Here is a 22,910-nt window from a genome sequence, read left to right as displayed (position 1 = left end):
GCATCGCCCTCGGCTCCTTGTGTCTGGATGTTCACATTGCTTGCTTGCCGCGCTTGCTGCCCCCGTTGCCTTTCCACCTGCCGCCGCGGCTCTCCCGCAGGCATGTCAACAGGGTTCAGGCCCTGCCCACTTTGTCTGGATGTCCTGGGAGGTGCATCTGTGAACTCTCGCGATGGACTGCTGTCTCTGGAAACATTGCCACTTTCATTGTGCTCCGGCTGCGCCAGAGCTGGCAGGATGCACACACGCAGCCGCTGCCGCCATGGCTGTGAAACAGGTGCTCTTGCCAGGAGCGCCAGCGGCGATCCTGCCACTGGCCTGGCCCCAGCAGTCCGCTGCGTAGCGACAACAGTCATTGCTGCAAAGCCACAGGTGATGTTTGCTGGGATTTTTCGCAAACGAGGGTCGTCCGGGAGTCTTATCCGAGACAACCCACACGATACAGGCGAGCCGCGTCGCCAAACCTCATGTAGCACGAAAAACATCTGTAATCCATGAAAGGAGGGAGCAAATAAAATGTAAAGGCTCGATCAAGCGTTCTGAAGTGGGTCAAATGCAGGTCAAGCAGCGGTTTCACCGCTGAACGGGCCGACAGGCCGCTGCCTTGGAGCATCAGATGTTGGATGTTCGTTCCACATCCAGTCGTAAGGTAGCAGAACAGGAACTGCTCCGGCCGCAAAGAATCACGTGCGCGTCATGGTGCAGCAGCAAAAACCACGGTGCGGCGGCCCCGCCACGAGGCACAGCTGCCCGCAGCCCTCGCAGCGATCGGAGTAGTGCCGCACCGCCACCCGCCGCCGCCCCTGCACCACGGTCACGCCGCCGCAGGCGCACTCCTCCTCCAACTCGTGCCTGGGGGCGCGCCCGTCGTAGTCCCACAGCAGCTCCTCGCCGCGCCGAATTGGGCGCAGCACGAGCAGCCAGGCAGCCGGAGGGCGGTCGTCGCGCGCTGAGCTGTACAGCACTGCAAACACCAGATTCGCGCGGCTGCAGGCGTTGGCGCGTGCAAAATAAGGGGGCCAGGATTGGTCGGCACAGGATGCTGTCATGTGCGGCCGGCATCCAGGAACAGGTTTGAGCTGAGATATGTTTGACCCACCCCTAGCAGTAGTGGTACCGGCGGTGCTGCCCCTGCTTGCCACACACCTGCGCTGGCATCAACACGCCGGCCCAGCAAAGGCGCACAGCAAACATGTCATCTTGCAACAGGCACAAGCAGCAGTGTGCTTGGCTCACGTGTTGTGGCCCTGATTGGCGACGACGCCAACGCCGCCGCCAAGCGCGGGCCGGATCGCCCATTCCGCATCCAGGTCGCAGTCGGCTATATCCGGCGTCCGAGTCGCCTTGCGCTTGAAGCCGCTGCGGCGCGGCGGCTTGCCACGCCCGCCCAGCCGGGCTGCTGCCCTTGTCAAGGGGCCGCTGCCGCCCCCGCCACCCCAATCGCTGCTGTTGCTGCCGCTGCCGCTGCCGCCGTTTCCGACCCCACCACCGTTTGCCACCTTGGCCCTGCCACTGCTGCCCGGGCCGCTGCAGGTTGCGCCGCGCAGCTGGCCCGTGTAGGGCAGCACGCCGCCGCTTGTGCACAGAATTGGCGCCAATCGCACCGCGCCGCGCCCGCAGCGTGCCAGCCAGGCGCCCTCACCCTCCACCACCGCCTGCAGCTTCTCAAGCCGCCCGGCGGCCTCGGCACGCACCTGCTTCGCAGCGAAAGGCCCAGTGTGATCCCGGAAGCTGAAGGGGCCAGGGGTAAGTTCGTGGACAGAGATCAGCCCGTGACCCCCCAGGTCCGGCCCCAGCGGCGCTGGCTCGAGCGAATTGTCTAGCTGCCGCTGCGGCGGGCTCGTCGGCCGCCGCAGTCCCCCCAGCTGCCGCTGCGGCCGCTGTTGCTGCTGGTGCTGCTGTTGCTGTTGTTGCTGCTGCTGCTGCTGCTGCTGTCCCTGCTGTTGCCACTGCAGCCGATGGTCCAGCAGCTGCTCTTGGCCAGATATTGGGGAGGATACCTCGTCCTGCTGAGCACGCTCTTCGGCCAAACTGGCCCCAACACTCTGTGCGACACCGCTGCTATTGCCGCCACCCCTGGCCCCGCCGCTGACGCCGCCGCAAACAGATGCACCGCGGCCAGCGCGATTGCGCTTCTGGTCGCGGCTAACCCCATTGCTGCCGGCTCCTGTGCCGCTTTTGGATGCGCACGCAGGGTTGCGCGGCTGCTCTTCAGAGCGTGCGCGGGCGAGCTGCGTCGGGCGGTTGGCGGGGGGGGGGGGCGCATGAGGCGCGATGGCGTTTTGGGGTCGCTTTACCCTGACCCTATGCCTCGTGGCTCATAGGGGCTGCACCAGCTGGTGCCCAGACAGCGTTGCAGGCTGGACTGGAGAACACGTCCCCAGGATCCCTGGACGCGCACGTGCACCCTGGCGACACTTGACACACAGACACATCACCCCAAGCAGCCCCACCGGGTTGAGCAGCGGGCTGGGCATGGCCACAAACTCAGACATGTAGAGCGCCGGCCGCCCCCTCGCATCGATTTGCGCCAGGCAGGCCAGCTCACGCAGGGTCAGCCCCAGCCCGGGCTGCGTGCGGGACCGGTCAAGGCGGAAGTACGGGGACGGCTGCAGCACGACGACGCGGCCGCTGATCTGGCATGTACAACGCCGGGGGTGGAAGGTGGACGGAGGGTGTGAAAAAGCGATGCCAGGGGTATCAGGAGGCTAGGACCTGCAGCACACGGTGCGATTGGAGCGGTGACGCACGCGATTCAGGGCAGTCCAGCTGCAACAACTGGAAATGGAAATCTGCAATCACCTGTTTCAGAAGGTTGGCCGTGTCTGCGTCCGCCGCTGGGCCCGCCAGCGCCGTGCCGTCCATAAGGAAACGGGACACGCACGCCGCGGTGCAGTCGTGCTCCGCAGCCCCTGCTGCCACCATGCGGTTGCATAGGCGGCAGAACCAGCGGTGACCGCGGACGGAGGGGTGCGCGGCGAGCAGGCCGATCTCTCGCATCGCGCTGCAGGGCAGGCGGGCGGATCCGCAGTCGCAGAGCACGAAGGCCTCCGACGGCGCGTAGCTTTTTGCAGGGTCGGCGGCGCACAGCACGGCGGGCCTGCTGCGTTTGGGGTGCTCTCGGGCACAACCGGCGCACTCATAATGCGCGGTCTTTCCGTCTCCGCTGATCGTGAGCGCCGGCCGGTGTAGGCAGGCGCGCACTTGGTCGGCGGCAGGGCCGTCCTGGCACCAGAGCAGCGTGCGAGCACCCCACGCGTCGCCCTCATTCCTACTAATGATGGCGCGCGCCACAGCGCGCACGGTTGCCATTCCATATGCTGGCATGCTGATCTATACTTGACGTTGAAAGGCATAAATGCTGCTGCACCGCAGGCAGCGGGATTCAAAAGATTCAAACAGTGAGGATAACTGCGGTGCTCTTTCTTGCACAGTTGAGGTTTCCACGATGCTTAAATTATTTGCGGTGGATATTCTTGATGCGAGGATTGCTTCTACGACATTAAAGCCGCAAACGGCGATTGAGCTCGCCCAGATCTGCGATCATGACTTTGCAACATTGGTTCAAGATCGAATGCATCATACACGTTAAATAGAGATGATATGTCTGCAGGTCATACATGATCTATGCTGGCTGGCCCCCTTATTGTGTTGGGGATTGTCACCCACAGCCCTGCAGTGCCGGGCTGCAGTAATCGGCAGAAGTGGATTGTGCATTGCCGACCCTGCAAGCGGCTGTACAGGTCCTAAATACAAGAATCATGGCGAGAGGGTGCGCAGTCAGCCGTCAGAACGCCTTGAGCAGCACTGAGCACTCGGGTGTGTGTCGGTACCGGAGCGTGCCCGAGGTGCGCGAGCAGCTTGGGGCCATGCGCCGGCGGTGTGCGATGTCTCCTGGTGGTCTGCAGCGCCATCTTTGAGGCAGTAGTCTTTCTGCCCTCTGCACACCTGCATGCTTGATCGCCGCGGAGTGACACACGACAAACCTTGCTATCACCTGCCTGCATGAAAGAACGTGCTCGCCAGGTGCTGCAGTAGACTGGGTCCGGAACAGGTTGAGTTGTTGACACGGCTCATGTCACATAAATGTCGATGTAAATGTGTGTCTTGAGTACCGTAGTGCAGCGCAGCCGCCATTGGCCTTCGGGGCCATGCAAGCTCTAAGACTGAGAGTGCCGTCGGGGGAGGGCCGTCTGCGTTTGCTGCTGCCTCTGTTTGGGGCAAACATGACAAGACTCAAAACTCAGAGAGCCAGCAGCAGTAACCCATACCCAACCTGCAGGAGGTGTTGAGTAATTCACTGGCCAAGCTTGGGTGACCCAGAAGTGACATGGAACAAGACGTCGGAAGCACTGCGACATGCAGCTTTAGTAGTTTTTGAACTCAAAACCCCTTTGTGACGCCGGCGGTGGCCACATCCTATACGACAGAGCGATCCGGGCGATCAGCTGTAGCGGTCCAACGACGCGGACGCAGCACCTGTTTGCGTTCTAAGCACTTTGAAATGAGTGTGGCCTACCAAAAGGGCGGCTCGGGGGCGAGGCAGGCCGGCGGGATGGCGACGCAGCACTCGCTTAGTGCTGCAATGACCAAGCGCCAGCACGCGCTTGTGATCCTGGCTCTAGGGCTGGGCACATTGATGGAGTGTGAGTAACAGCTTTGGCGGCCTGGCACCACGTATGACCTGAGGGCATCTCAGAGTTTGGGCACGCCATCCGCACAGCGCGTGCACCAACCCAACAACCGAACAACACCAGCAAGCGCACCCACCAGTTCCCCCTCACTGCAAAGCGTCTTTTGCTGCTCGCGCACCCACTGCTGCGCTGCGCGACCCCGCACACATGTCCGAACCCCCAGGGTACGACTTTCAGGTGGGGGCCAGCTCGACCCTGCAAGCCCTGCACCTGTGGAAGCGCGTGCCCAAAAAGCCCGCCCACTGCCGCCTGGAGCGCCCCCTGGCCGGTGCTGTCGCCTTGCCAATCCCCTCGTTCCTCGACTCCTCCTAGCCTTTACTGAATTTCACTGATCCCACATTACCCAAACCAACACAGCTGTACTCTGGCCTGTCCAGCACGATCAGCAACGAGTTCTTTCCAAAGAACGACCGCGTTGCCCAGGCGAGTTGGAGAGACAGGGGAGAACGATGATGGCTTGAAGAGGGGGCCCGTTGGCTGGGCTGATGTGGGAAGCCCAATAGTCAGGTAATCACCAGACGCTGAGCCTCAGTTGTGAGCCACGAGTGAGGTGTACTGCAAATGCTGTGGGCACACCCCCCGGTCCCTGCGACACCCTGGTGCCATCCCTCATGCGCACACCCGCAGGCCCTCTCTTTCTGGCTGGTATTTGCGTTGGCCTTGTGAGTCGTGCTGTCGCCCCTATTTCCCAATCACCTGTGTCCCTGCGGGTGGCGTAAGCCGCTGTTTCGAGGCTGGGCAGCCCGGTGACCTGCATTTCTTCCCCGTGTCCCGCTGGCCCAAAAACGGCCCCTTGCCTCCGTATCAAGCGCCTGCAGGGCAGCTACGAGCCAATCTTATCAAAGCCAGCCCTCAACGGGTTGAGTTATGCGCCGTCTTGATAGCTAAAACTGCTGCCCACACGCCGAGCGAGCACACTCGCACACTCGCACACTCACACTCGCATGCATACCAACTTACTCATCTCCACCGCAGTGTCACTCGGCCCATCGGTGCTGTCATCTTTGGTGAGAGCGGGGGTGCTATGGATTTCTGTTGCTTCTGACCAGGGGGGGTGAGAGGGTAGCTGCTAGTCCTGTGATGTGCTGCCCAGGCCTGGGCCGGGCTTGCGCCGGATGCTGCAGGGACTGCATCATTCCCATCCCGCGGTTGAGCATCCGTTACCCTGCCAACCAGCCCATCCAGCCAACCTGAGCTCCTCAGTATTGAACCTGCACCCAACAAATTAGTTCTTCGCCCCCCTTTGTGTACCCTCCACAGGTCACGTGGGCGATCTCATCGGCCGCCGCGTCAGCCTGCTCGTGTCGATCCTCTGCATGGTGCGGAGGACAGCCACGGCACTCTGTTCTGCAGGCAGTACGTCACAATATCCAGGTTGCAGCCTCAGTCCGGCTTTCTCTGCCAGCCAGCACGCTCTCAACCTGACGTCGCCATGTCGGCTTCCAGCGCGCTCGGTCGAGGCTGGCTCCTGACCCAGCCCAGCGCCGTCTTGTGGATCAAACGCCTAAAATTATCGGCACATCCAAGTGTGCGTAATTCCGCCGCCCACGCATACAATCGTGCGCCCTGTGTCCTACGCATGCAGGCCGTCCCCACCGTGCTCATCGGCTGCATTCCGAGTTACGAGGTGCGGCAGGCAGCCCGGCCAGCGCGTGGATGACGCACCGGCTCTGCACGGACAGCCTGGCATGCGTTTTGAGGCGTCGACGCCCATTCAGTAGCCCAGCGCCGCTGTTCACGCGCGACCGGTTCCTGCAGCCTGGTCCGCTCTGTGGCGACCGCGTTGGTGTGACCCTCCCGTTGCTTGGCACCCTGCAAACCAACGCGCCGCTCAACCCCACCAGACCATCGGTGTGGCGGCACCGGTCCTGCTGGGCGTCCTGCGCGTGATCCAAGGCCTCGCCATTGGCGGAGAATACGTGAGCCCAATCAAATCTGCGATGGGCTGGGGCCCGGTCATTTGCTAAGGTCCTGCAGCAGGGACTTAAATCAAACACCACTCTAAATAAAAACGACGAGGTTGGGCTGGCCGCGCGGCGTCAAGTGCGTTGGCGGCCTGTCGGCGGCCCCTCCGCCAGACGCCGAGGCATCGACTCGTGCCACCCGACGCCACCCCCCGCTGCCCCAGGGCACTGCCGTGGTGTACGCTGCGGAGCTCGCGCCTCCCGGCTGGGAGGGCCGCCACAGCACCTTCATTGTGGCCTTCTGTCAGGCCGGACTGCTGGCCGGAGAGCTGGCTGTCCTTCTGGGTGGGTGTCGGTCATAATATAGCATGGATAGTGCACAGCATAGCGCGTGGGCGAGTGCAGGGTGTGAGTGCGGTTGGAGGTGTCAGTGTGGTCTTGCAGTTGCAGGTGCATCGGCGCACCTGTGGGGCATTTGGTGTATGTTTGTGCACGTGTCCGTCCACCGGGGGACGGGGGCTGGCACGTGACTGCGGGCGTGGGGGTGCCTGTGCATGTATGTGGGTGTATGCCGTGCTGTCGGTGTGTGCAGGGGTTGAGCCTGGAGATGCACATTTGCGGCTGCACAGAGAGCTGCGGCTTTTGCACAAATTTGATTGGCTTCAATGGAGCCAGGTGTTGGGACGACAGCGTGATGGGGGCGGCCAACGCACAGCAGTGCAGCCGAGTTTAGTGCAGGGCCAAACACTGATTGCGCAGTGCGGCCAGCCGGCAACAATGGCTTTCAGCCGCTCCGCCAACGTGCTTATCTCTTCCTGTTATTGACAGCACTAGGCTCCGCCCGCCTGCGCCCCGCAGTTGTCGCCGCATGCACCCCGGCTCAGCTGGCCGTGTGGGGCTGGCGGATCCCCTTCCTCATCGTCATTTTCAGCGGTTCGCTGGTGAGCGCCCACACAGGACAGCCTACAGCCCTGGTGCCGCCATGGAAGTCTTGCAGCAAGGGTGGCCCCAAGCATCAGACTCTCTCGAGCAGTGTCGCACCCGTTTCTGCGCACAGACCTCATCCTGCTTTTTTGAACGCCCAAAGCACCCTTGGAGCGCCCCAGGCGCATAGTTACCTGCCTTGGGCTTGCGGCACACTGCCGATGCCTCCAACCTGGTGCATCTGCCCCCAGAATCGTCCTGCTCTCCTCTCGTGCCCCGACCCGCCCACACCACGCCGCCGCCGCCAGGCCCTGATCCTTCGCCTGAACATGCCAGAGCCCCTGCTGCTGATCGCCAAGGCCCGGCTGGAGGCCGAGGCGGCCGCCGCCCCCGGCGGCGCCGCCGAGGCCGGCTGGAAGGCCCTGAACGACGAAGAGAAGGCGGCCGCCGCCCAGGCTGAGCTGGACAAGATGCGCCACCGTGTGCCGCTGCTGGCGCTGATCAAGCACCACGCCCTGGCGCTGGCGCTGTTCGTGCTCGTGGCCTGCTACGCCCAGGCGTCAGTCTGTGAGCTGCGCGCGACGGTCGCAAGCAAGGGATGGCCGTCGCTGCCCGCGGACAGCCACTTGTTTGCTTTTGTGCACCACAGATCTGAAGGCTTTGCAGCGCAGTTGGCTCACCAGGAACGGGCCCCAAATGACGCGCGCGCACACCCACACACACCCACACACACACACACACACACACACACACACACACACACACACACACACATGTACACGCGTGCACGCACGCACGCTCGTGCGCACAACTTCTTCGCCAAACCACCCCTGCCCACTACGGATGCAACAATTCCATCTGTGAGCCCTGAGCCCGGCGCGGCTGCCGAACGCCACACCGCTCCAACGCAGACACCATCACCACCTGGCTGGCCAAGCACCTGCGCGACGAGGGCGTCCCAAACCTCACCACGCAGGTGCGTACAGCCACGTCCCCCCAGCGGTTCCCTGGCTGCTGTGCCCTGACTCGCAAGATAGCTGAGTCCTCATTTGCCGATGCACGCAGGCATGTACACATACGCAACGCTCACCTAAATGCAGCTCCCATCCGCGTACTCAGATTCGCGCGAATTTGCACACACGCAAGTTCGCGTGCAACCCGCTCAAACGTCATCCGCCCTCCTGCAATTGCCCCTCCTCCCCACACGCACCACACACACACACACACACACACACACACACAACCACACACATAAACAAACACTGCCACCCACTGATGCCACCGCCCCCCAGGTCATGTCCATCACCGCGCTCACGGCCAAGCTTGGCGGCGTCCTCCTCTGCGGCTGGCTGGCCGACAAGGGGATGGGCGTCTGCATCGCCGGCGCCGCCAACGCCCTGATCGGCGTCGGCCTCAACTTCGGGCTGGGCAAGGTGGTGGCTGATTACGTGAAGGGCTCGGGCGCGCTCGTCGGCGCCTGGCTGATGCAGGTGCTGCTGCTGGGCTGGACGGGCTTCGCGCTGGCGCTGCTGCCCACCGTTGGTGTGAACATCTTCAGGTGGGTGCTGTATAGGGCTTGGTGCGGGCAGACAGCATGTCTTTGATGCAGACTACCTCAACTCCTGCTGTCATGCAGCCATATTGCAGAGAATTTGCTGCTTGACTGTTGGCTGTTGACGAACACTTGTTGCGGTGGACTCACTCGTGGACACGTGTCTCACGTCAACGAAACCCGACCCACAAATCCTTCAATCGCACCGGCAGCCCGGACGTGCGCGCCAGCGGTTACAACATCGGCTACAGCATCACCAGTGGGATTGTCGGCGGCCTCTCCCCCTTGGCGGTGACCTCCATCATGGCCAACCACGGCGCCGGCATATACGGCGCCGCCTTCTGGACGCTGGCCGCCGGCTGCGTCAGCGCCTTTGCATACTTGGTCACCCTCTGGCGCTTCCCTGCGTGCAGCCACCCCCACCTGCGGCCGCTGTGCCAGACGGAGCTTTGCGTGGTGTCAGTCTCCAAGCGCGGGGCGGTCGACGGCCCAGCGACACTGGCATTGACTGCGGGTGATGGCAAGCAAGGGCAATTGAAGGCCGTGAGGGAGGCAAGCAGGGACGACTGATTCTAAGCCGCACAAGTCCCTCGGATTGGTGCCATAGTCAATGCATCTGCAGGTTGGACAAGGCCCCCTCGATCAAAGTTTGCGTCGGCGCTGGCATGCTTTCTTGATGTAGTTTCATTGCTGTTGCCTCGTGGCGTGCACGGGGCAATGTGCTCGCGTGGCTGGCACCCGCCCTTGCAATCGACACACTTGCCTGACAATTTGCACCGCTTGGCGGCAATCTCAAGGCCACGTGCGACCCCTGCGACACATCCCAATGCAAAGGGCGGTGTTGATTGGCACCAGAGCACCGCTCCAGGTGCAGGGCCTCTGTTGGCTTCGATTACGCCCACAAAAATACACACACACCAAGGTGGTACTGCATAGGATATCACCCCACAAACACATGATTGTCATGGCCTTTAAGGCTCTGAAAAGACGCGCAATTCTTTGCAATTGCCGGCGTCAGAGGGGCATTTTCATCCTTTGTTGCTACGTGCCACACCAGCCACCTTGAACGTGTGCCAAGTTCATACCTCAGCATCACCACTGTATGTCGAGCTCAATTTCCCGCTGCCCCCAACAACTCACATATGCTCATGCTGCTCAACAACAACTGCTCGTGGCACAATCTTACGTGATTTTCCCATCCATGCAAGGAGCTGGGTGCATATTTAGCAAGCTGCCGGATGCAGCCTTTCCCAGCCATCGGCCTGTAGTTGTTTGTCGGGCCGCCCTGGCACCCCCACTTGCTGCCCCCGCAGGCAGCCCTTTGCCCTGTCGGGCAAGGGTGTCTTGCGGTCTTGCACTTTGGGTCATGCCGTGGCAAGTGCTTCGTTTGCCTCGCAGCATGGCAGCAGCTGTGGGCACCGTCTTACTCCCTGGCCCTCTGCATACTCCATGTACACACTGCCGGCGCCACAAAATGCTGCACGATCGAACCCGATATGATATGTTATGCCAGGTGACCGCGCAATGACCGTCCGGCCCGCAGGCCTTGCGCTGGCCCCGTCGCTTGCTTGCTGCTGCCACACTCATCGAAGCACACGCATGTCACCCACCCAACCTTGCAGGCCTCCTGGTTACTATGTTTGAGAAATGTGATTGTTGCATGCAGAAGCCACACAACACCCCTTGCTGGTAACACAGTGTTGTTTGCCCCGATTGTTTACCAATGACATGCAGCTGTAGTCATGCAACGAGCATGCGGGTGGACTTCAAACAGCGACACCAAGCGCTCCTTGGTATGCATCTGCACCAACGACTGCACGCGGGGCATGTGCCCCACCCTCAACGCGATGACCCCGCTGCGCGTCACGTCTGCACAGCAGGGCTACAACGTTGCCAATGGGAGCATAAGGACACATGGAGGTCATGGCAGTGCAATTCTAGTACTTGCGTGCTTTCAACAAAAGCCTGCCATGAGTACGGACTCGCCTGTTCGTCGACATACCTGTGTCACTGAACAGGTCCCTTGAGTGCATGGTGTTGCTTGGTGTCGCTTGGTGTTTGCTGATCTTGCTGCTCCTGTTGATGCTTGAGCATATAGCGCGCTGAATGAGGCACACAATCATTGTGATGTCAGCAGTTTGGGTCGCTGCTTGGTCATTGCTTTGCCCGGACAAGCGAAGGGTGCGTGTGTGCTTGCTTGTTGCCACGCTCTTCAGCACCTGGGGGCTTGCATGAGCTGGAGCAGCAGCAGAGTTAATCCTGAAGCTTTATGATATTGCATGGTAGGCATGAACCAATACACTGCAAGGCCGGCCAACCTTTGGCGGCCGCTGACATCGCACATTGTGACCGTGGAGGATGAGAACATCATCCCCCCCAACAGGAGAAACAGGACCGGCGCAGTGTGGAACCGCCAAGTCTGACAACGGCTGTCTATGCGCTCTGACAGCGCGTCCCGTATAACAAGACATTTTCAACGCCTTTAGCGGCCGGGTTCAGACTGCACAGCGAAGGTCACCAGCCCGGTGGCCTCTGCAAAGCCATGCTTTTCGCGGGTGAGCCGTGGTGCGAAGCGTTGAAGATGCATCAAAGGTTACATGCGAGGCCATAGCCATGGCTGTGGTCATGGCACGCAGCAGCTTGGCTGTGCGGCGCGCAGCGCTGCGCCGAGCGAAGCATGACGGAGTGATGCTTGGGCACACCTGCCGCATGACCCGTCATGCTCCTTCAATAAAGAGCGCGTTGTTCCCTGCTCAGACCTACATCCTATCACTTGCTGCTGCACGATCCCGTCCGCAGGCGCCCCTGCGCCGCCCAGAGCGCGCGGAGCGCCTCGCACGAATGCAGCCCGGACGCTGCACCCCGCGCGCCTGCTGCTGGCCGCCCTCGCGCTGCACCTGCTGGCGGCTGCATCCCTGCCGCGCCAGGCCCGTGCGCAGATGCAGCAGCCGCTGCAGGGCAACAGCGACGACCCGCCGCAGCGGCCGACAAAAGTATACATCTCCGTGTTCCTGGACAGGCTGCTGGCGGTTGATGACAAGAGCTACGACTTTGAGGTGAGCAGCCTCGGGCCTGGAACCCTTCACTCTTCAAAGTTTGCACATGGCACAGGTACCTGAACGCATGCGTCACAGCGCAGCGGACGCTGGATACTAGCCAATCCTGCCTTGCGCTTTGCTGCAGACCTCAGATTTGGGCACGCTGGAGGGGCTCGCCAGTCCTGCACCAAGCTTGCAACCGCCGCGTTTTCCTGCCAACAGGCTGTGATCTTCATATACCTTTCTTGGTCCGACCCAAGGGTCAAGAATCAAATCAAGAAATCGCAGCAGAAGGTGGAGGTGAGTCTGCTCAGCTGGTGGAGCATCTTGCCTGCGTCAGCCAGTCCTGCCCACGTGATGGCATCATCAGCCTGACACAATGTGGTTGGGCACGTCTTTGCCGCTGCATTTCTCGTGTATTGCTGCGGTGCTCTACTGCATACTTATGCGCTTCGCCGCAAGCTGCATAGTCGCGGCCCCATCACTCGACCGCACCTACCTCTTGGCCCATGTCATGACATTGGCTTCACTGGTTCCACCTTCGCAGGCTGGCAACCACACATGCACCTTGCTCTGTCAGTCCAGTGGGCATGCATCTGGCGGCTGCTGCGAAGATGTGAGCTAGGATGTACACAAGTGGTTGCAGCTGCCATGTGTCCTTTTGTTCGACAACCCTACACACGCACAGGCATGCACGGACTCATCCACTCGTGGACATCTCTTGCTCACCAGAGTGCGCGCACGCACGCACATGCGCACACATACGCACAATCAAACACGCACACACATGCACGCACGCACGCACGCACACACACACACACGTACACACACACACACACACACACACTTTCAGGTATGAACGCGTACAACAATGAGCAAGCACACATGCCTCATCTATGCCTTGCCCTACACAATTACACGCACTTGCATGCACACTATCTCACGCACAGGTATGGCTGCCATATATTCCTATGTCGAACATCAAAGTCCTCCCACAGGCAAGAGGGGGTGGGCGGCTTGACCCTGCAGCACGGGCCACAACCCTGAAAGCCAGCATCTAAAAGTTTGCTGCGTGCAGATCATATAGACCCAGACTGCCGCACCTCTCTTCTGGGCTGCGTGCTTGTTGCCCTCCTATTGCACTCTTAGGTGTGGTCTTGAATTCAACAGCACTTTGCTGCAATCCTCACCTCCCGCTCACCCTTGAAATCATACCTCTCTTTGAACACGCCGCACCTTCCCAGCCTACCCTTCACCATACACTTCATTTTGACTCGTCCCCAGGACCGCGTGTATCGGTACGGCTTTGGTTTTGATGAGAAGAGCAGCACAGTGTTTTACTGGACCGTGGTCCATGCAACGTGGTACACGCCCATGAACTTCCGGGCATTCCCTTTTGACAACCAGGTGCGAACCGCTTGGCTCAACCGGACCGTGACTCTCATGCGCAGATGGTTCTGCAGCCTGGGTCGTGCTCAGCTGACACAAGGGGTAATTTGGTTGTGATAAGGTCATCCTCCAACAACTGCGTCAGCAAAGTGAAGTCCACAATCGATCTAATCCTAACTTTATCTGACAGCTCCAGCCCCTCGCGACCTCCACCACATGCAGCTGCTCACAATCCAGTTGGAGACCCCAAGCGTAGCCCTTGACAGTGCCCTGACATCAGCCGACATTCTGCTGATCCCATCTGCCTCTGGATCTGAATTCTTTTCAAGCAAAGGAAGTGAGCTGCAGCAGCACGGAAGCAATGGGTGGCCGGTATGTGCTGTGCCGAACTCACGTGATAGCATTGATTAGTAAATCCACACCGCAACCTATTGCACCCTGGAACCAGGTGTGTGCACGAGTGTGTGTGTGTGTGTTTGTGTGCATGTGTGTGTGTGTGTGTGTGGATGTGTGTCTGTGTATGTGAATGTGTGTGGATTTGTGCACATTTCGCAACATCGTGCAGCCCAGGCGTGCCTGCTGCCACCACGCTTGCACACACCCCCTCAGGTGGCGATGATGTCAGCGAGTGGGCGGTGGAGAGCCTCACTCTCCACAACTACTCATTCCCAATTTGCAAGGTGATCCTCGGGGTTGGCCAAGCGCACGTCAAGACGCTGCACCCTGGAATGTTTGCGTACAACATTAGAACCCCTCTCCTGCTGCAAACCCTCCCGCTGCCGGCGCTGTCTCCGCGCACCGCCCGCAGAGCCCTCTGGCTGGACTGGACGCGGCATCTGCGGCTAGCGACCCCGGGCCGCTCGTGCCAAGTTTTTTTGCCAATGTGAGCCTGGGAGCGGCGCCACCTGGGCGTTGGGGGACAGAGCTTCCTGCAGACATGCAGTTCTTATGCATAGCAGCCACACTCAATTGGCCAATAAACGCAGCGCCACACATCATTCCCTCGGGTGTATCAAAGTATTTGTCCCCGGGACAATTGCAAGCAGTGCTCGGTGCCTCATCACTGCCATGCCCTCGTTTGATGTGGCAATTGCCTGTACCTGCAGGACCCTAAAATGATGGCAAACTCATCAAAGTGCGTGGAGGTCGCCCGCAGCCCCTTGGCTGGATACTCGCCGCTGATCGCTCGCTCTCAGAGCTCCTCCAACTCCATGGCAATCGTGAGGAGCCTGGGATCGCATTGTGCTCGCCGCGCTGCCGCGCTGAGGTTGCGCTGTGGGGGCTGATGACATGATGGTGCAGTGCTTGCCACATCCCCAATTTTACAGCAGCTATCGCAGGCCCCCAGCACGCTATGTATGTTGCCCAGGTGCATCCACGTCGCCTAATTTCTGAGCTGCTATCCAACATTGCAATTCTTGTTGTGCATCACGTTGACCTTGTTTGACTGCAGTCAATGGTTGCGGGGGTCAACGTCGTGATACGCATCAACCGCTTGTGGAGCCGCCACGTGATCTCAGCGCTGTTCCCTGTCCTGGCAACAACTTGGCTGGTGAGCCTGCCCGCTGGTCCGCGCAAGCGCGCCTGCCCTCCTTCTTGGGCCATCGCACCTGGGTGTATGGTGCCAGACAGCGGCCTGTCGCAGCAGAAACGCACGGCATTGTGTGCTGAATTGAGCCCCTGATACCAGCTGCTGGGGCCATCTCGCTTTCCCCCGACGCAACTCCTTCGCAACAGTGCTGCATTGCTATCCTAACTTACACAGCAACAATCCTGCAATGCTGCCAGCACTGGCGCCTCAAGTCGCAGCTGCATTCCCTCCCCCTCTTTCCTAGGGATTCCTGGTTTTCCTGTTGCCAAGGAGGGACATGGAGGCTCGCCTGGGTGAGTCTCCGCTGGCACGGCACGCAACTGACAATGAGAGATGTGTGGTCTGGCAGGCCGTGTGCTCTCACGGCCTTCCGTCGCAATCCGCGCCTCAGCCTTGCTAACCCCTGGTCCGCCAAACCTTAACTGCTGGCCTCCCCTGCCCGCGCTGCCCTGTCAGGCGCTGTTGTCGCCTTGTTTTTGGCGCTCGCTGCGATCCAATTTGTCATCGACGCCGATCTGCCGGCGAGCTCTTACGTGAGTGGCTGCGACAGGGCAGGATGGGACCAGCTGGGTGGCTGGTTCCCTTCATGCTCAGGCGCCACATTGGCAGACAATGGAATGGCATGCATGTTTGTGTGAGGGGAGGGGGCGGGAGTGTGCACGCGTGCGCACGGGGATGAAGGCTGCACCAAGTAATTCAGGCCTTATTGTCGCTCATTCACGCTCAGCGGGTGGAGGAGAGTTGCCAGATAGAGCCCCAGCACCCGCTGTGTCCTTGCTTCCCACCCCATGCTGTGCCACACTTTTGCAGACCACTGCTATGCAGATGCTGACGCTGGTCAGCTACTGCGTCCTAATCCTGGTGAGTCAGCACGGTGACTTCTCGCATTCATGATCGGCTTCTGTGCCCCTCGCCACAACTTCCAGCTGATCTGCCGGCTGACAGAATAATGGCTTAAACTGCCACCTGTTTGTGAGATCAATCACTTGACAGCACAGTCGCACCCAGTCGCATGAATAGTTGCACACCCTATCTCACACCCCATCCATCCCGTGAAACCAGGTTGGAATTGAAAACGTCCTGATCTGGTGAGAGCGCAGCCTAGCGGCGCTTGCTTAAAGTTGCCGCCCAGCTTTTCTGGCAACCGGTTGGGGTCTGGACCCCTCATGTCGAGATGTTATCAAATCAAGTCCCTCAAATCAACCCCTCAGGTGGCTGTCTAACTACCACAAGTCCAGGGCGTCCAACCAGAAGCGCCAAATTGCCCAGGAGGCCATCAATCGGCGTATGCAGCAGGCACGTGCAGCGCCGGCCGCCCCAAAATAATTGGTTTGATCGGCCCTGAATAGAAGTGGCCTTCTCCATACAACAGGAGCCACTGCGGCTCATCTCGCTGTTGGACACGCAGATTCACAATACTTGACCCCTTTGAAGCGACCTGACACCAACGCCAAAGCATTCATAGCCACCGAACCAATCTGTTGACCCTCTGCGCCTCCCCCGTCATTCCGCCCCTCTCCCCCTCTCAGATGCTGGAGCAGGCTCTGATCGACGTGATGGTCAGCGGACTCTCGCACCAGACCAGCGCCGACGCCGACGCCGACGTGGACGCGCGCGCCGCTGCTGCCCGCGGTCGCAGCCTGGCATCCAAGCTGCGCACCCTGCTGGACGAGCCGAGGAGGGGGTCCCTGACAGCAAAGTCGGCGACCACAAACGACCCGCGCCACGGCGTCAACCCCAGCCTCAAGCAGCAGCAGCCGCAAAAGCAGCAGCAGGAGCACCTTCAGGGGCAAGAGCAGCAGGACGAGGGCGCCGAAGCCTCGGCCCCCGCCGGCCTCGGCGTGCACATTGGCAGCGGGTCGTCCCCGAAAGACGTCGAACGGGGCCCAGCGGCGCAGCCGTCCCTTCGCCCGCAGCAGCGGAGCGCCCTGCTGCCGCAGGCGTCGGTGGGGGCAGGGGGCCCGGCGGGGCCGGTGCGCAGCTGCCGGGCATGGCCGTGTGCGCTGTGGGAACGAGCCAGGACGCGGGTGGTGGTGGAGATGCAGGCGCTCAAAGAGGACCCAGTTTACGCCGACAGGTGCGGGCAAGGGTGTGACGGCGACCCATGATACTTCAAGATGGTGGCTGTTCAGAGCTTGGCGTGTGTTTGAGTGGGGCGACAGTGTTGGATGTGTGAGCGCACGCACACTTCTGTGTTTTTGTGAGGGATCAGCGTCATCATGCGCACGACGTGTCATCAGCCTGCTGACCTTGCTGTACGTTTTGCAATCCCTCCTCCACCTGCAACCACCACGAGCCGCACCTGCAACCCCCGTGCAAACACCACCTCCTGGCACCTTCACTTCCCGCAGGATCTCCCACATCCTGAACAAGTGGGCGTGTGTAACCCAGTGAGTGGGCCAGAGCCCGACGCGGCGGGGAGCGCGACGCGCGGGGGCGTCCCACGTGTGACTCATTGCGTGCTCTTGGCCGTGCCCTATGTCCCTGGGCTGACTGAGCCAGGCTGCCAGGCCTGAGGGCTCCCCAGTGCCAGCAGTTCAGCACCATGTGCTGCGGCAAGAACCCTGGCACCCAGCTGCAAGGCCTCACACGCAACGCTCTGCCGCACCTCCGCCCGCTGCCGTGTGCCGCAGGTTCATTGCCTACAACATTTGCGCTGTGCTGGTGTTCGTCATCAGCGCCTACCGCTGGCGGCAATAGAGGCCCTTATCCTCTCAAGCGCACAAGATGAAATGTTGTCGGTACTTGTCATCTCCAAGCTTGAATGAATGCGTCCAACGTTGCTGTGCTGGGAAACTAGGGGGTAACTGCACCCATCGCTGCAATTCAGGTTTGCAAACCAGCAACATTAGCTGTGGTTGACGGCCCAAAACTGCTAAACAATCAGTTGTTTTGCGGTATGCTTCATCTGACTGTCGCAGCACAATATCGCCACAGCTCGGGCCTGGTTTTGTTGCAGCATATGGTGACACACGTGTCACTCTGCCGTGTGGCTCACTTCGCAGTAACACTTTTGAATCAATGCAGTGCCTCCGCAAGCTTTGTGGACAATGGGGTGGCATCAGATTGAGATGGGGAGTCCTCAAAGATAATTGGCATGGTGCGAGCAGCCCTTTCTAGCGTGCAACCATTGGAGCCGTGCAGGACAGTGCTTGGGCTGCGTGAGCCTAGGAAAGAAAGATGCTGCGCCAAGCCTGCGTGCGCTCCTGCACCGCCCTGGCGCGACTATGCAGCTGCTGGCAAGAGAGCTGTGCCTGCGGGCTGGCCTCGGCACAGCTTCGTGGTCGCACCACGCCACCACACATGCCTCAGAATCCAAAGCACAAGTGAGGGACTCATTTGAACTTTTTGGGTACCTTCGTCACATGCAATTTGGAGCACAAACTGATGAAACTCACATCAATGACTGTGTGTCAAGAGGTGCTCGCCCCGGCCGCCCCCAACCAGGCACGTGGATACCGCCGGTACTGTGGCAAGCGCAATCTCAGCAGTCGCGCAGCACTGACTCATCATTGAGGAGAGCTCAACGGCGGCCTGTCTTGATGTAGTCATGTTCGTGATCAATCGCGCCATCACAAAGCATAGTAGCTCTGCTGCAAGCCACTCGACCCATCGACCCGTTCCGAGTGTCACTTCCGTGATCACAGGGTCCCGATCCGTATGGAGCGCCTAGAGTCCAAAGATGCCCAGGACAACGCAATCCTACCTGATCGGCAGGAACACGGGCAGCCGCAGCCCGAGCAGCCCCATCAAGAGGCGATCGCCCCGGCGCCGCCCAGCTCGTGCGCCGCCGCGATGCACTCGATGCTCCATCATGGCAAGAGCGGCGCTGGTGACTTTGATGTCTTCTTCTTCTACAACTGCGTCGGCAACGGTGGGTGTTTGCTGCGGACGGCGCACCTGCTGCCATGCGCCAGTCACACATGCGAGTTGCGGAGCTGCACCCCTGGCGACGGGCGCCCCGCTGGCCCTTGTAAACCCCTGCTGGCGCCAAGAGCGATTGAGCTGCACGCCCTTGCTAACGTGCCTGGTCCTGCTGTCTGACGTGCTCCAATTGCCCTCGCACTGCTGCTCTACCCAATAGCGTCACATGCGGACGCCTACTGAAGCCCCATCAGCCTGGCAGCCGTCCCAAAGACACCACACGGGCCGCACGGCTGACGTCAGGCCGGTTTGAACGTCTTCCAGATACGTCTTAGTTAGTTGCAGTGCAGTGCAGCAGCCAGATTGAATCGTCGCGCTTTGCCCGCAGCTGTCGGCCCGGTGCTTGCTGCGGAAGGGGGGCTCACCAGGCGGGCTCCGCTTGACAGACGGGTGCGATGATAACGCTTAAGCTCTGCACGCCGTGCTGTGCACGTAAAACCGGGTGGTTTGTTCCCGGCTTCCAAGGCGGTTTGTTGATTGCAGAACCTTTTGCTGTCGTCAGCCCGCTCCACGGCCGCCGCGGCCTGGAGGGAGACGCGGCGCTCCCACGTTGTGACCCTCTGCGCCCGCTCGCCCCATATGCCATGCGCTGTGCTGTTGTTTGTGAGCTCCTGCCGAACGATACCGGATGTGCAGTGCGCTGTGGGGCGACCAACACAAGCACGCAGACAGCAGGACCGGGCACCCGCACGGTCCTGCGCTCCCTGTTGCAGCAAACTGTTGCTTCAGCCCTTTGGTTGTTGCTGTTGTACACCACTACATCGCCTGGGGTCCCGTGTAACCTTCAGATGCTTCAGTGCATGGGGTCCTGCAGCTCATGCAACAAAGCTGCAAGACCGGATGTGAATGGCGCTCAGCATCTCAGGCTATGACCTGGCAGCGCGACCACGCTCTGGCGCCACAGCCACAGCAAACGAATGCAGAGTCATGCCCATGCGGGCAACGGGCTCCCCTGCCACCTGGGCACTCACGACGCGCCTTCACACCCCGCTGGTCCAGCTAGCTGCAACAACACACGCGATCAAGGGCGCAGGTTACGTTACATAGATTGCGGCCAAGCCCTCAAGCTGGACTAAAGCACAGTTAGTACCGCCTGGTCAAGGCAACGGGCGCGACATGGGTGCGCACACCAAGGGGTGGGCGTCTGCATGCGCGTGCGGTGCAGCAGCGCACCCTGTTTTTAGGGGGCATGCGTCCTCGCCCCTGTGGTGGCTCTGATTGCAGCTTTGGCTGCAGGATGGGAGCGAGAGCGGCAAACCTTCGGCGTCCCACTCGCTGCAACGCATGTATGCGTCGCAAAGCGTTCGGCGTGCACTGATGCGGCTGACCCCTGAGGGGCGGCAACCCCTGAGGGGCTGCACGCCAGGCTTGCAGCCCAAACAATGCAAATCACAGAGCACATGCCAGTGCTTGCACTCCAAGGTGCTAGTCAGGTGCGTGCGTTTGAGTATCACTTTGACTCAACGGGCGAGGTCTGGGACCACTGATTCTTGGGATGGCAGTGATAATGAGGTGCCAGCAAGGCAAGGCGTTGAACAGCATCCACGACCATCATCACAACCAATAATCAGCGGAGCTTGCAGCTCTCTCACGCCTGGATGGTACAATGAGCCGCAGGGGCAGCCGGGCCGAGCACGTCATGCTGAGTCATCGCAGCAAAGCCGTGGGCGCGGCGAGTCCTGTGCCCGCCCTCAACAACAATGTTGATCGCCCAGCAGCCGCGTAGACGGCGTTTGCACTTGGCCTTGTCGCTCACGCAAGCGAGTCGCCGTTCACTGGCAGCACAACAGACGGCTCCCAGCTCTGCTGGGCTGCTACGGCGTCATTGGCGCGTTTGGCTGCGACCGCGGCCTCCGGACCGTCCAGACTGGCAACTTGGTGCAACCACGCGTCCAAAACCTATTCATTCATTCGTTCGTGGTGTGTGTGTGTGTGTGTGTGTGTGTGTGTGTGTGTGTGTGTGTGTGTATGTGTGTGTGTCAAACGTGAGGGCGCTTGACAAGGGATTGACGGGTTGCAATGCGGCCGCAACCCAAATTGACAGTTGCTGTCTTTGTGCCCCCTCTTGCCCTGGCCGAGTCCTACGAAAGGCCCCACCACATCATAACGCGCAAGCACACATGCACACATGCAAACACCTGCACGAATACACACAAACACATCCAAACACACTCATACCACACATACACATGCATACTTTGGATGCTCGCCCGCCCATGCATATTGCGACAGCCGCACCCACCTGGGCGCTGCCGTACCACACGTGGTCGTCCCCTGCCCGCTCATCAAAGCTGCCCATGCGCGCCATGCTGTGCCTGACACCGTCCAGCACGATGTTGCTGGCGCCCTCCAGGACGGCCGCGGACGTGGGCACGACGGCGTCGCCCCATACGCCGTCGCCCTCGCCAGACACCTTTGGGGGAAGGCAGGGGGCGTCAGCGGCGCGTTGCATGGCCGGTTCGACGCGCGCCATGTGGGCACGCACGGCCGCTGAGCGGGCGACATATTTACTGTTTTGTATCGATGCGGGTCGGGCGGTATCTGTGCGCGGAGGGCAGGCCACGCTACTGACTGAGACTTCCCCGGCGCCTGACGCACCAGCACAGGCACTGCTGCCCACCCCGCCGGCAATCGGAACAGAACCCCTGGGCCGCCCCACCTGCGTGTAGGCCTCGTGCGCGTAGCCATTGATCGTGCGCGCCTTGGAGCGCGCCGCCTGCGCACAGCCCTTGACGGCACGTCCTGCTACTGCGACATACTTGACGCCCTCCGCCCCGAACGCCGCCCCCGGCCACTGCGCGTCCACCCACCCCAGCGCGCCGCCCGTCATGTCGCGCGCGCCGCCCTTGGACGCCGGCCGGTGGGGCGTGCCGAGGGTCGTCAGGGACGCGACGGCGGGGTGCGGGCCCAGCGGCACGTCCGCGGCGGCGGCGGCCGCGGCGGCGGCGGCGGCCGCAGCGGCCTCCTTGTTGAGGGCGCTGCCGGGGGCGCGGCCGATGAAGGCGCGGCCGAGCCAGCCGCCCGCGGAGTGGCCGAGTAGGTGCACCTGGTCCGACCCTGTGGCATCCTGCGCGCGGCGGACGGCCTCCGCGACGCGCTGGATGTACCTGGTTAGGGCACAGGGGGGGGGCGCAAGAGCGCGCACGTGTGTATCGTATGTGTGTGTTTGTGTGTGTGTGTGCGTGTGTGTGTGTGCATAGGTGGGAGTACATTGGGTTATGGTGCGTTGTTCCCCAGGCCTGAGAGGTTGGGCTTTGCAGTGTTCCTTGAGGGGCCCATACTGATGAGGCGGCAGGGGTGCCACGCGCCACGAGAGCCGCGGCCACCCGCGACGCGCAGCTAGCAGTGGAGAGCTGCCGGGCGCCCTTGTCCTGCTTCCGGGCAACGTTCCTGGAGACCCCTGGCTGCTTGACCCACAATGTGTCCGCAGGACCCCTCCAAACACACACTGGGGCACGCGCGTGCACACACACACACACACACACACACACACACACACACACACACACACACAAAAAACAAAACGGCACTCCCCACAGGACCGCAGCAGGCGCCGCTGGGCACCCACCAGCTGTAGCCGGGGTCCGTGGTGAGGGTGCCCCTCCAGATCCCGAGCGTGAGCAGGCCGCGCGCGACATTGAACCAGGACTTGCGCTCCAGCTGCAGCACCTCCACGTGCCACCCCCGCTCTTTGAGCTGCGTGGCAAGGCCCTCAGACGGCACGCCAAAGGGGGCCGTGTAGTCTGTGGTGTTGTTGCCAAACCCTGGGGAGCGCGGTCCGTCAAGGGGGCGGCCGGGCGGTTGGGTTTAAGTGGTTTGTGAGGGGTGAGGGGGAAGGAGCATGCTAATTATAGGTGAGGGATCCGTGCAGCGGGTGCGGGGCGGCGCTGGCCG

General features: G+C 61.1%; 4 protein-coding genes across 4 annotated transcripts; 2 read left to right on the top strand and 2 right to left on the bottom strand.

The window, feature by feature from the left end:
- Nucleotides 1–683: 683 nt before the first annotated feature.
- On the bottom strand, nt 684–3,312 carry MNEG_3816 (hypothetical protein; the record flags this gene model as incomplete). Its single annotated transcript, XM_014047710.1, has 4 exons — nt 684–987; nt 1,237–1,694; nt 2,454–2,570; nt 2,803–3,312. 4 exons carry the CDS (start codon nt 3,310–3,312, stop codon nt 684–686), a joined length of 1,389 nt encoding a protein of 462 aa, XP_013903164.1.
- Nucleotides 3,313–4,504: 1,192 nt separating this feature from the next.
- On the top strand, nt 4,505–9,644 carry MNEG_3815 (Putative proline/betaine transporter; the record flags this gene model as incomplete). The annotated part of the gene is made up of 11 exons (XM_014047709.1): nt 4,505–4,646; nt 4,858–4,962; nt 5,955–6,013; nt 6,280–6,321; nt 6,539–6,613; nt 6,823–6,943; nt 7,457–7,539; nt 7,831–8,089; nt 8,434–8,498; nt 8,815–9,080; nt 9,287–9,644. The coding sequence occupies 11 exons, from the start codon at nt 4,505–4,507 to the stop codon at nt 9,642–9,644; spliced, it is 1,575 nt and encodes a 524-aa protein (XP_013903163.1).
- Nucleotides 9,645–15,369: 5,725 nt separating this feature from the next.
- Nucleotides 15,370–17,792, top strand: MNEG_3814 (hypothetical protein; the record flags this gene model as incomplete). Its single annotated transcript, XM_014047708.1, has 6 exons — nt 15,370–15,385; nt 15,549–15,625; nt 15,903–15,953; nt 16,622–17,169; nt 17,444–17,464; nt 17,726–17,792. The coding sequence occupies 6 exons, from the start codon at nt 15,370–15,372 to the stop codon at nt 17,790–17,792; spliced, it is 780 nt and encodes a 259-aa protein (XP_013903162.1).
- A 2,812-nt stretch (nt 17,793–20,604) lies between these two features.
- MNEG_3813 (hypothetical protein) lies at nt 20,605–22,654 on the bottom strand (the record flags this gene model as incomplete). The annotated part of the gene is made up of 4 exons (XM_014047707.1): nt 20,605–20,610; nt 21,259–21,429; nt 21,676–22,073; nt 22,585–22,654. The coding sequence occupies 4 exons, from the start codon at nt 22,652–22,654 to the stop codon at nt 20,605–20,607; spliced, it is 645 nt and encodes a 214-aa protein (XP_013903161.1).
- Nucleotides 22,655–22,910: the final 256 nt, after the last annotated feature.

Source organism: Monoraphidium neglectum (genome assembly GCF_000611645.1).
Source record: "Monoraphidium neglectum strain SAG 48.87 unplaced genomic scaffold scaffold00498, whole genome shotgun sequence".
NCBI classification, from domain to species: domain Eukaryota; kingdom Viridiplantae; phylum Chlorophyta; class Chlorophyceae; order Sphaeropleales; family Selenastraceae; genus Monoraphidium; species Monoraphidium neglectum.
This window is presented reverse-complemented; position numbering and strand designations above follow the sequence as displayed.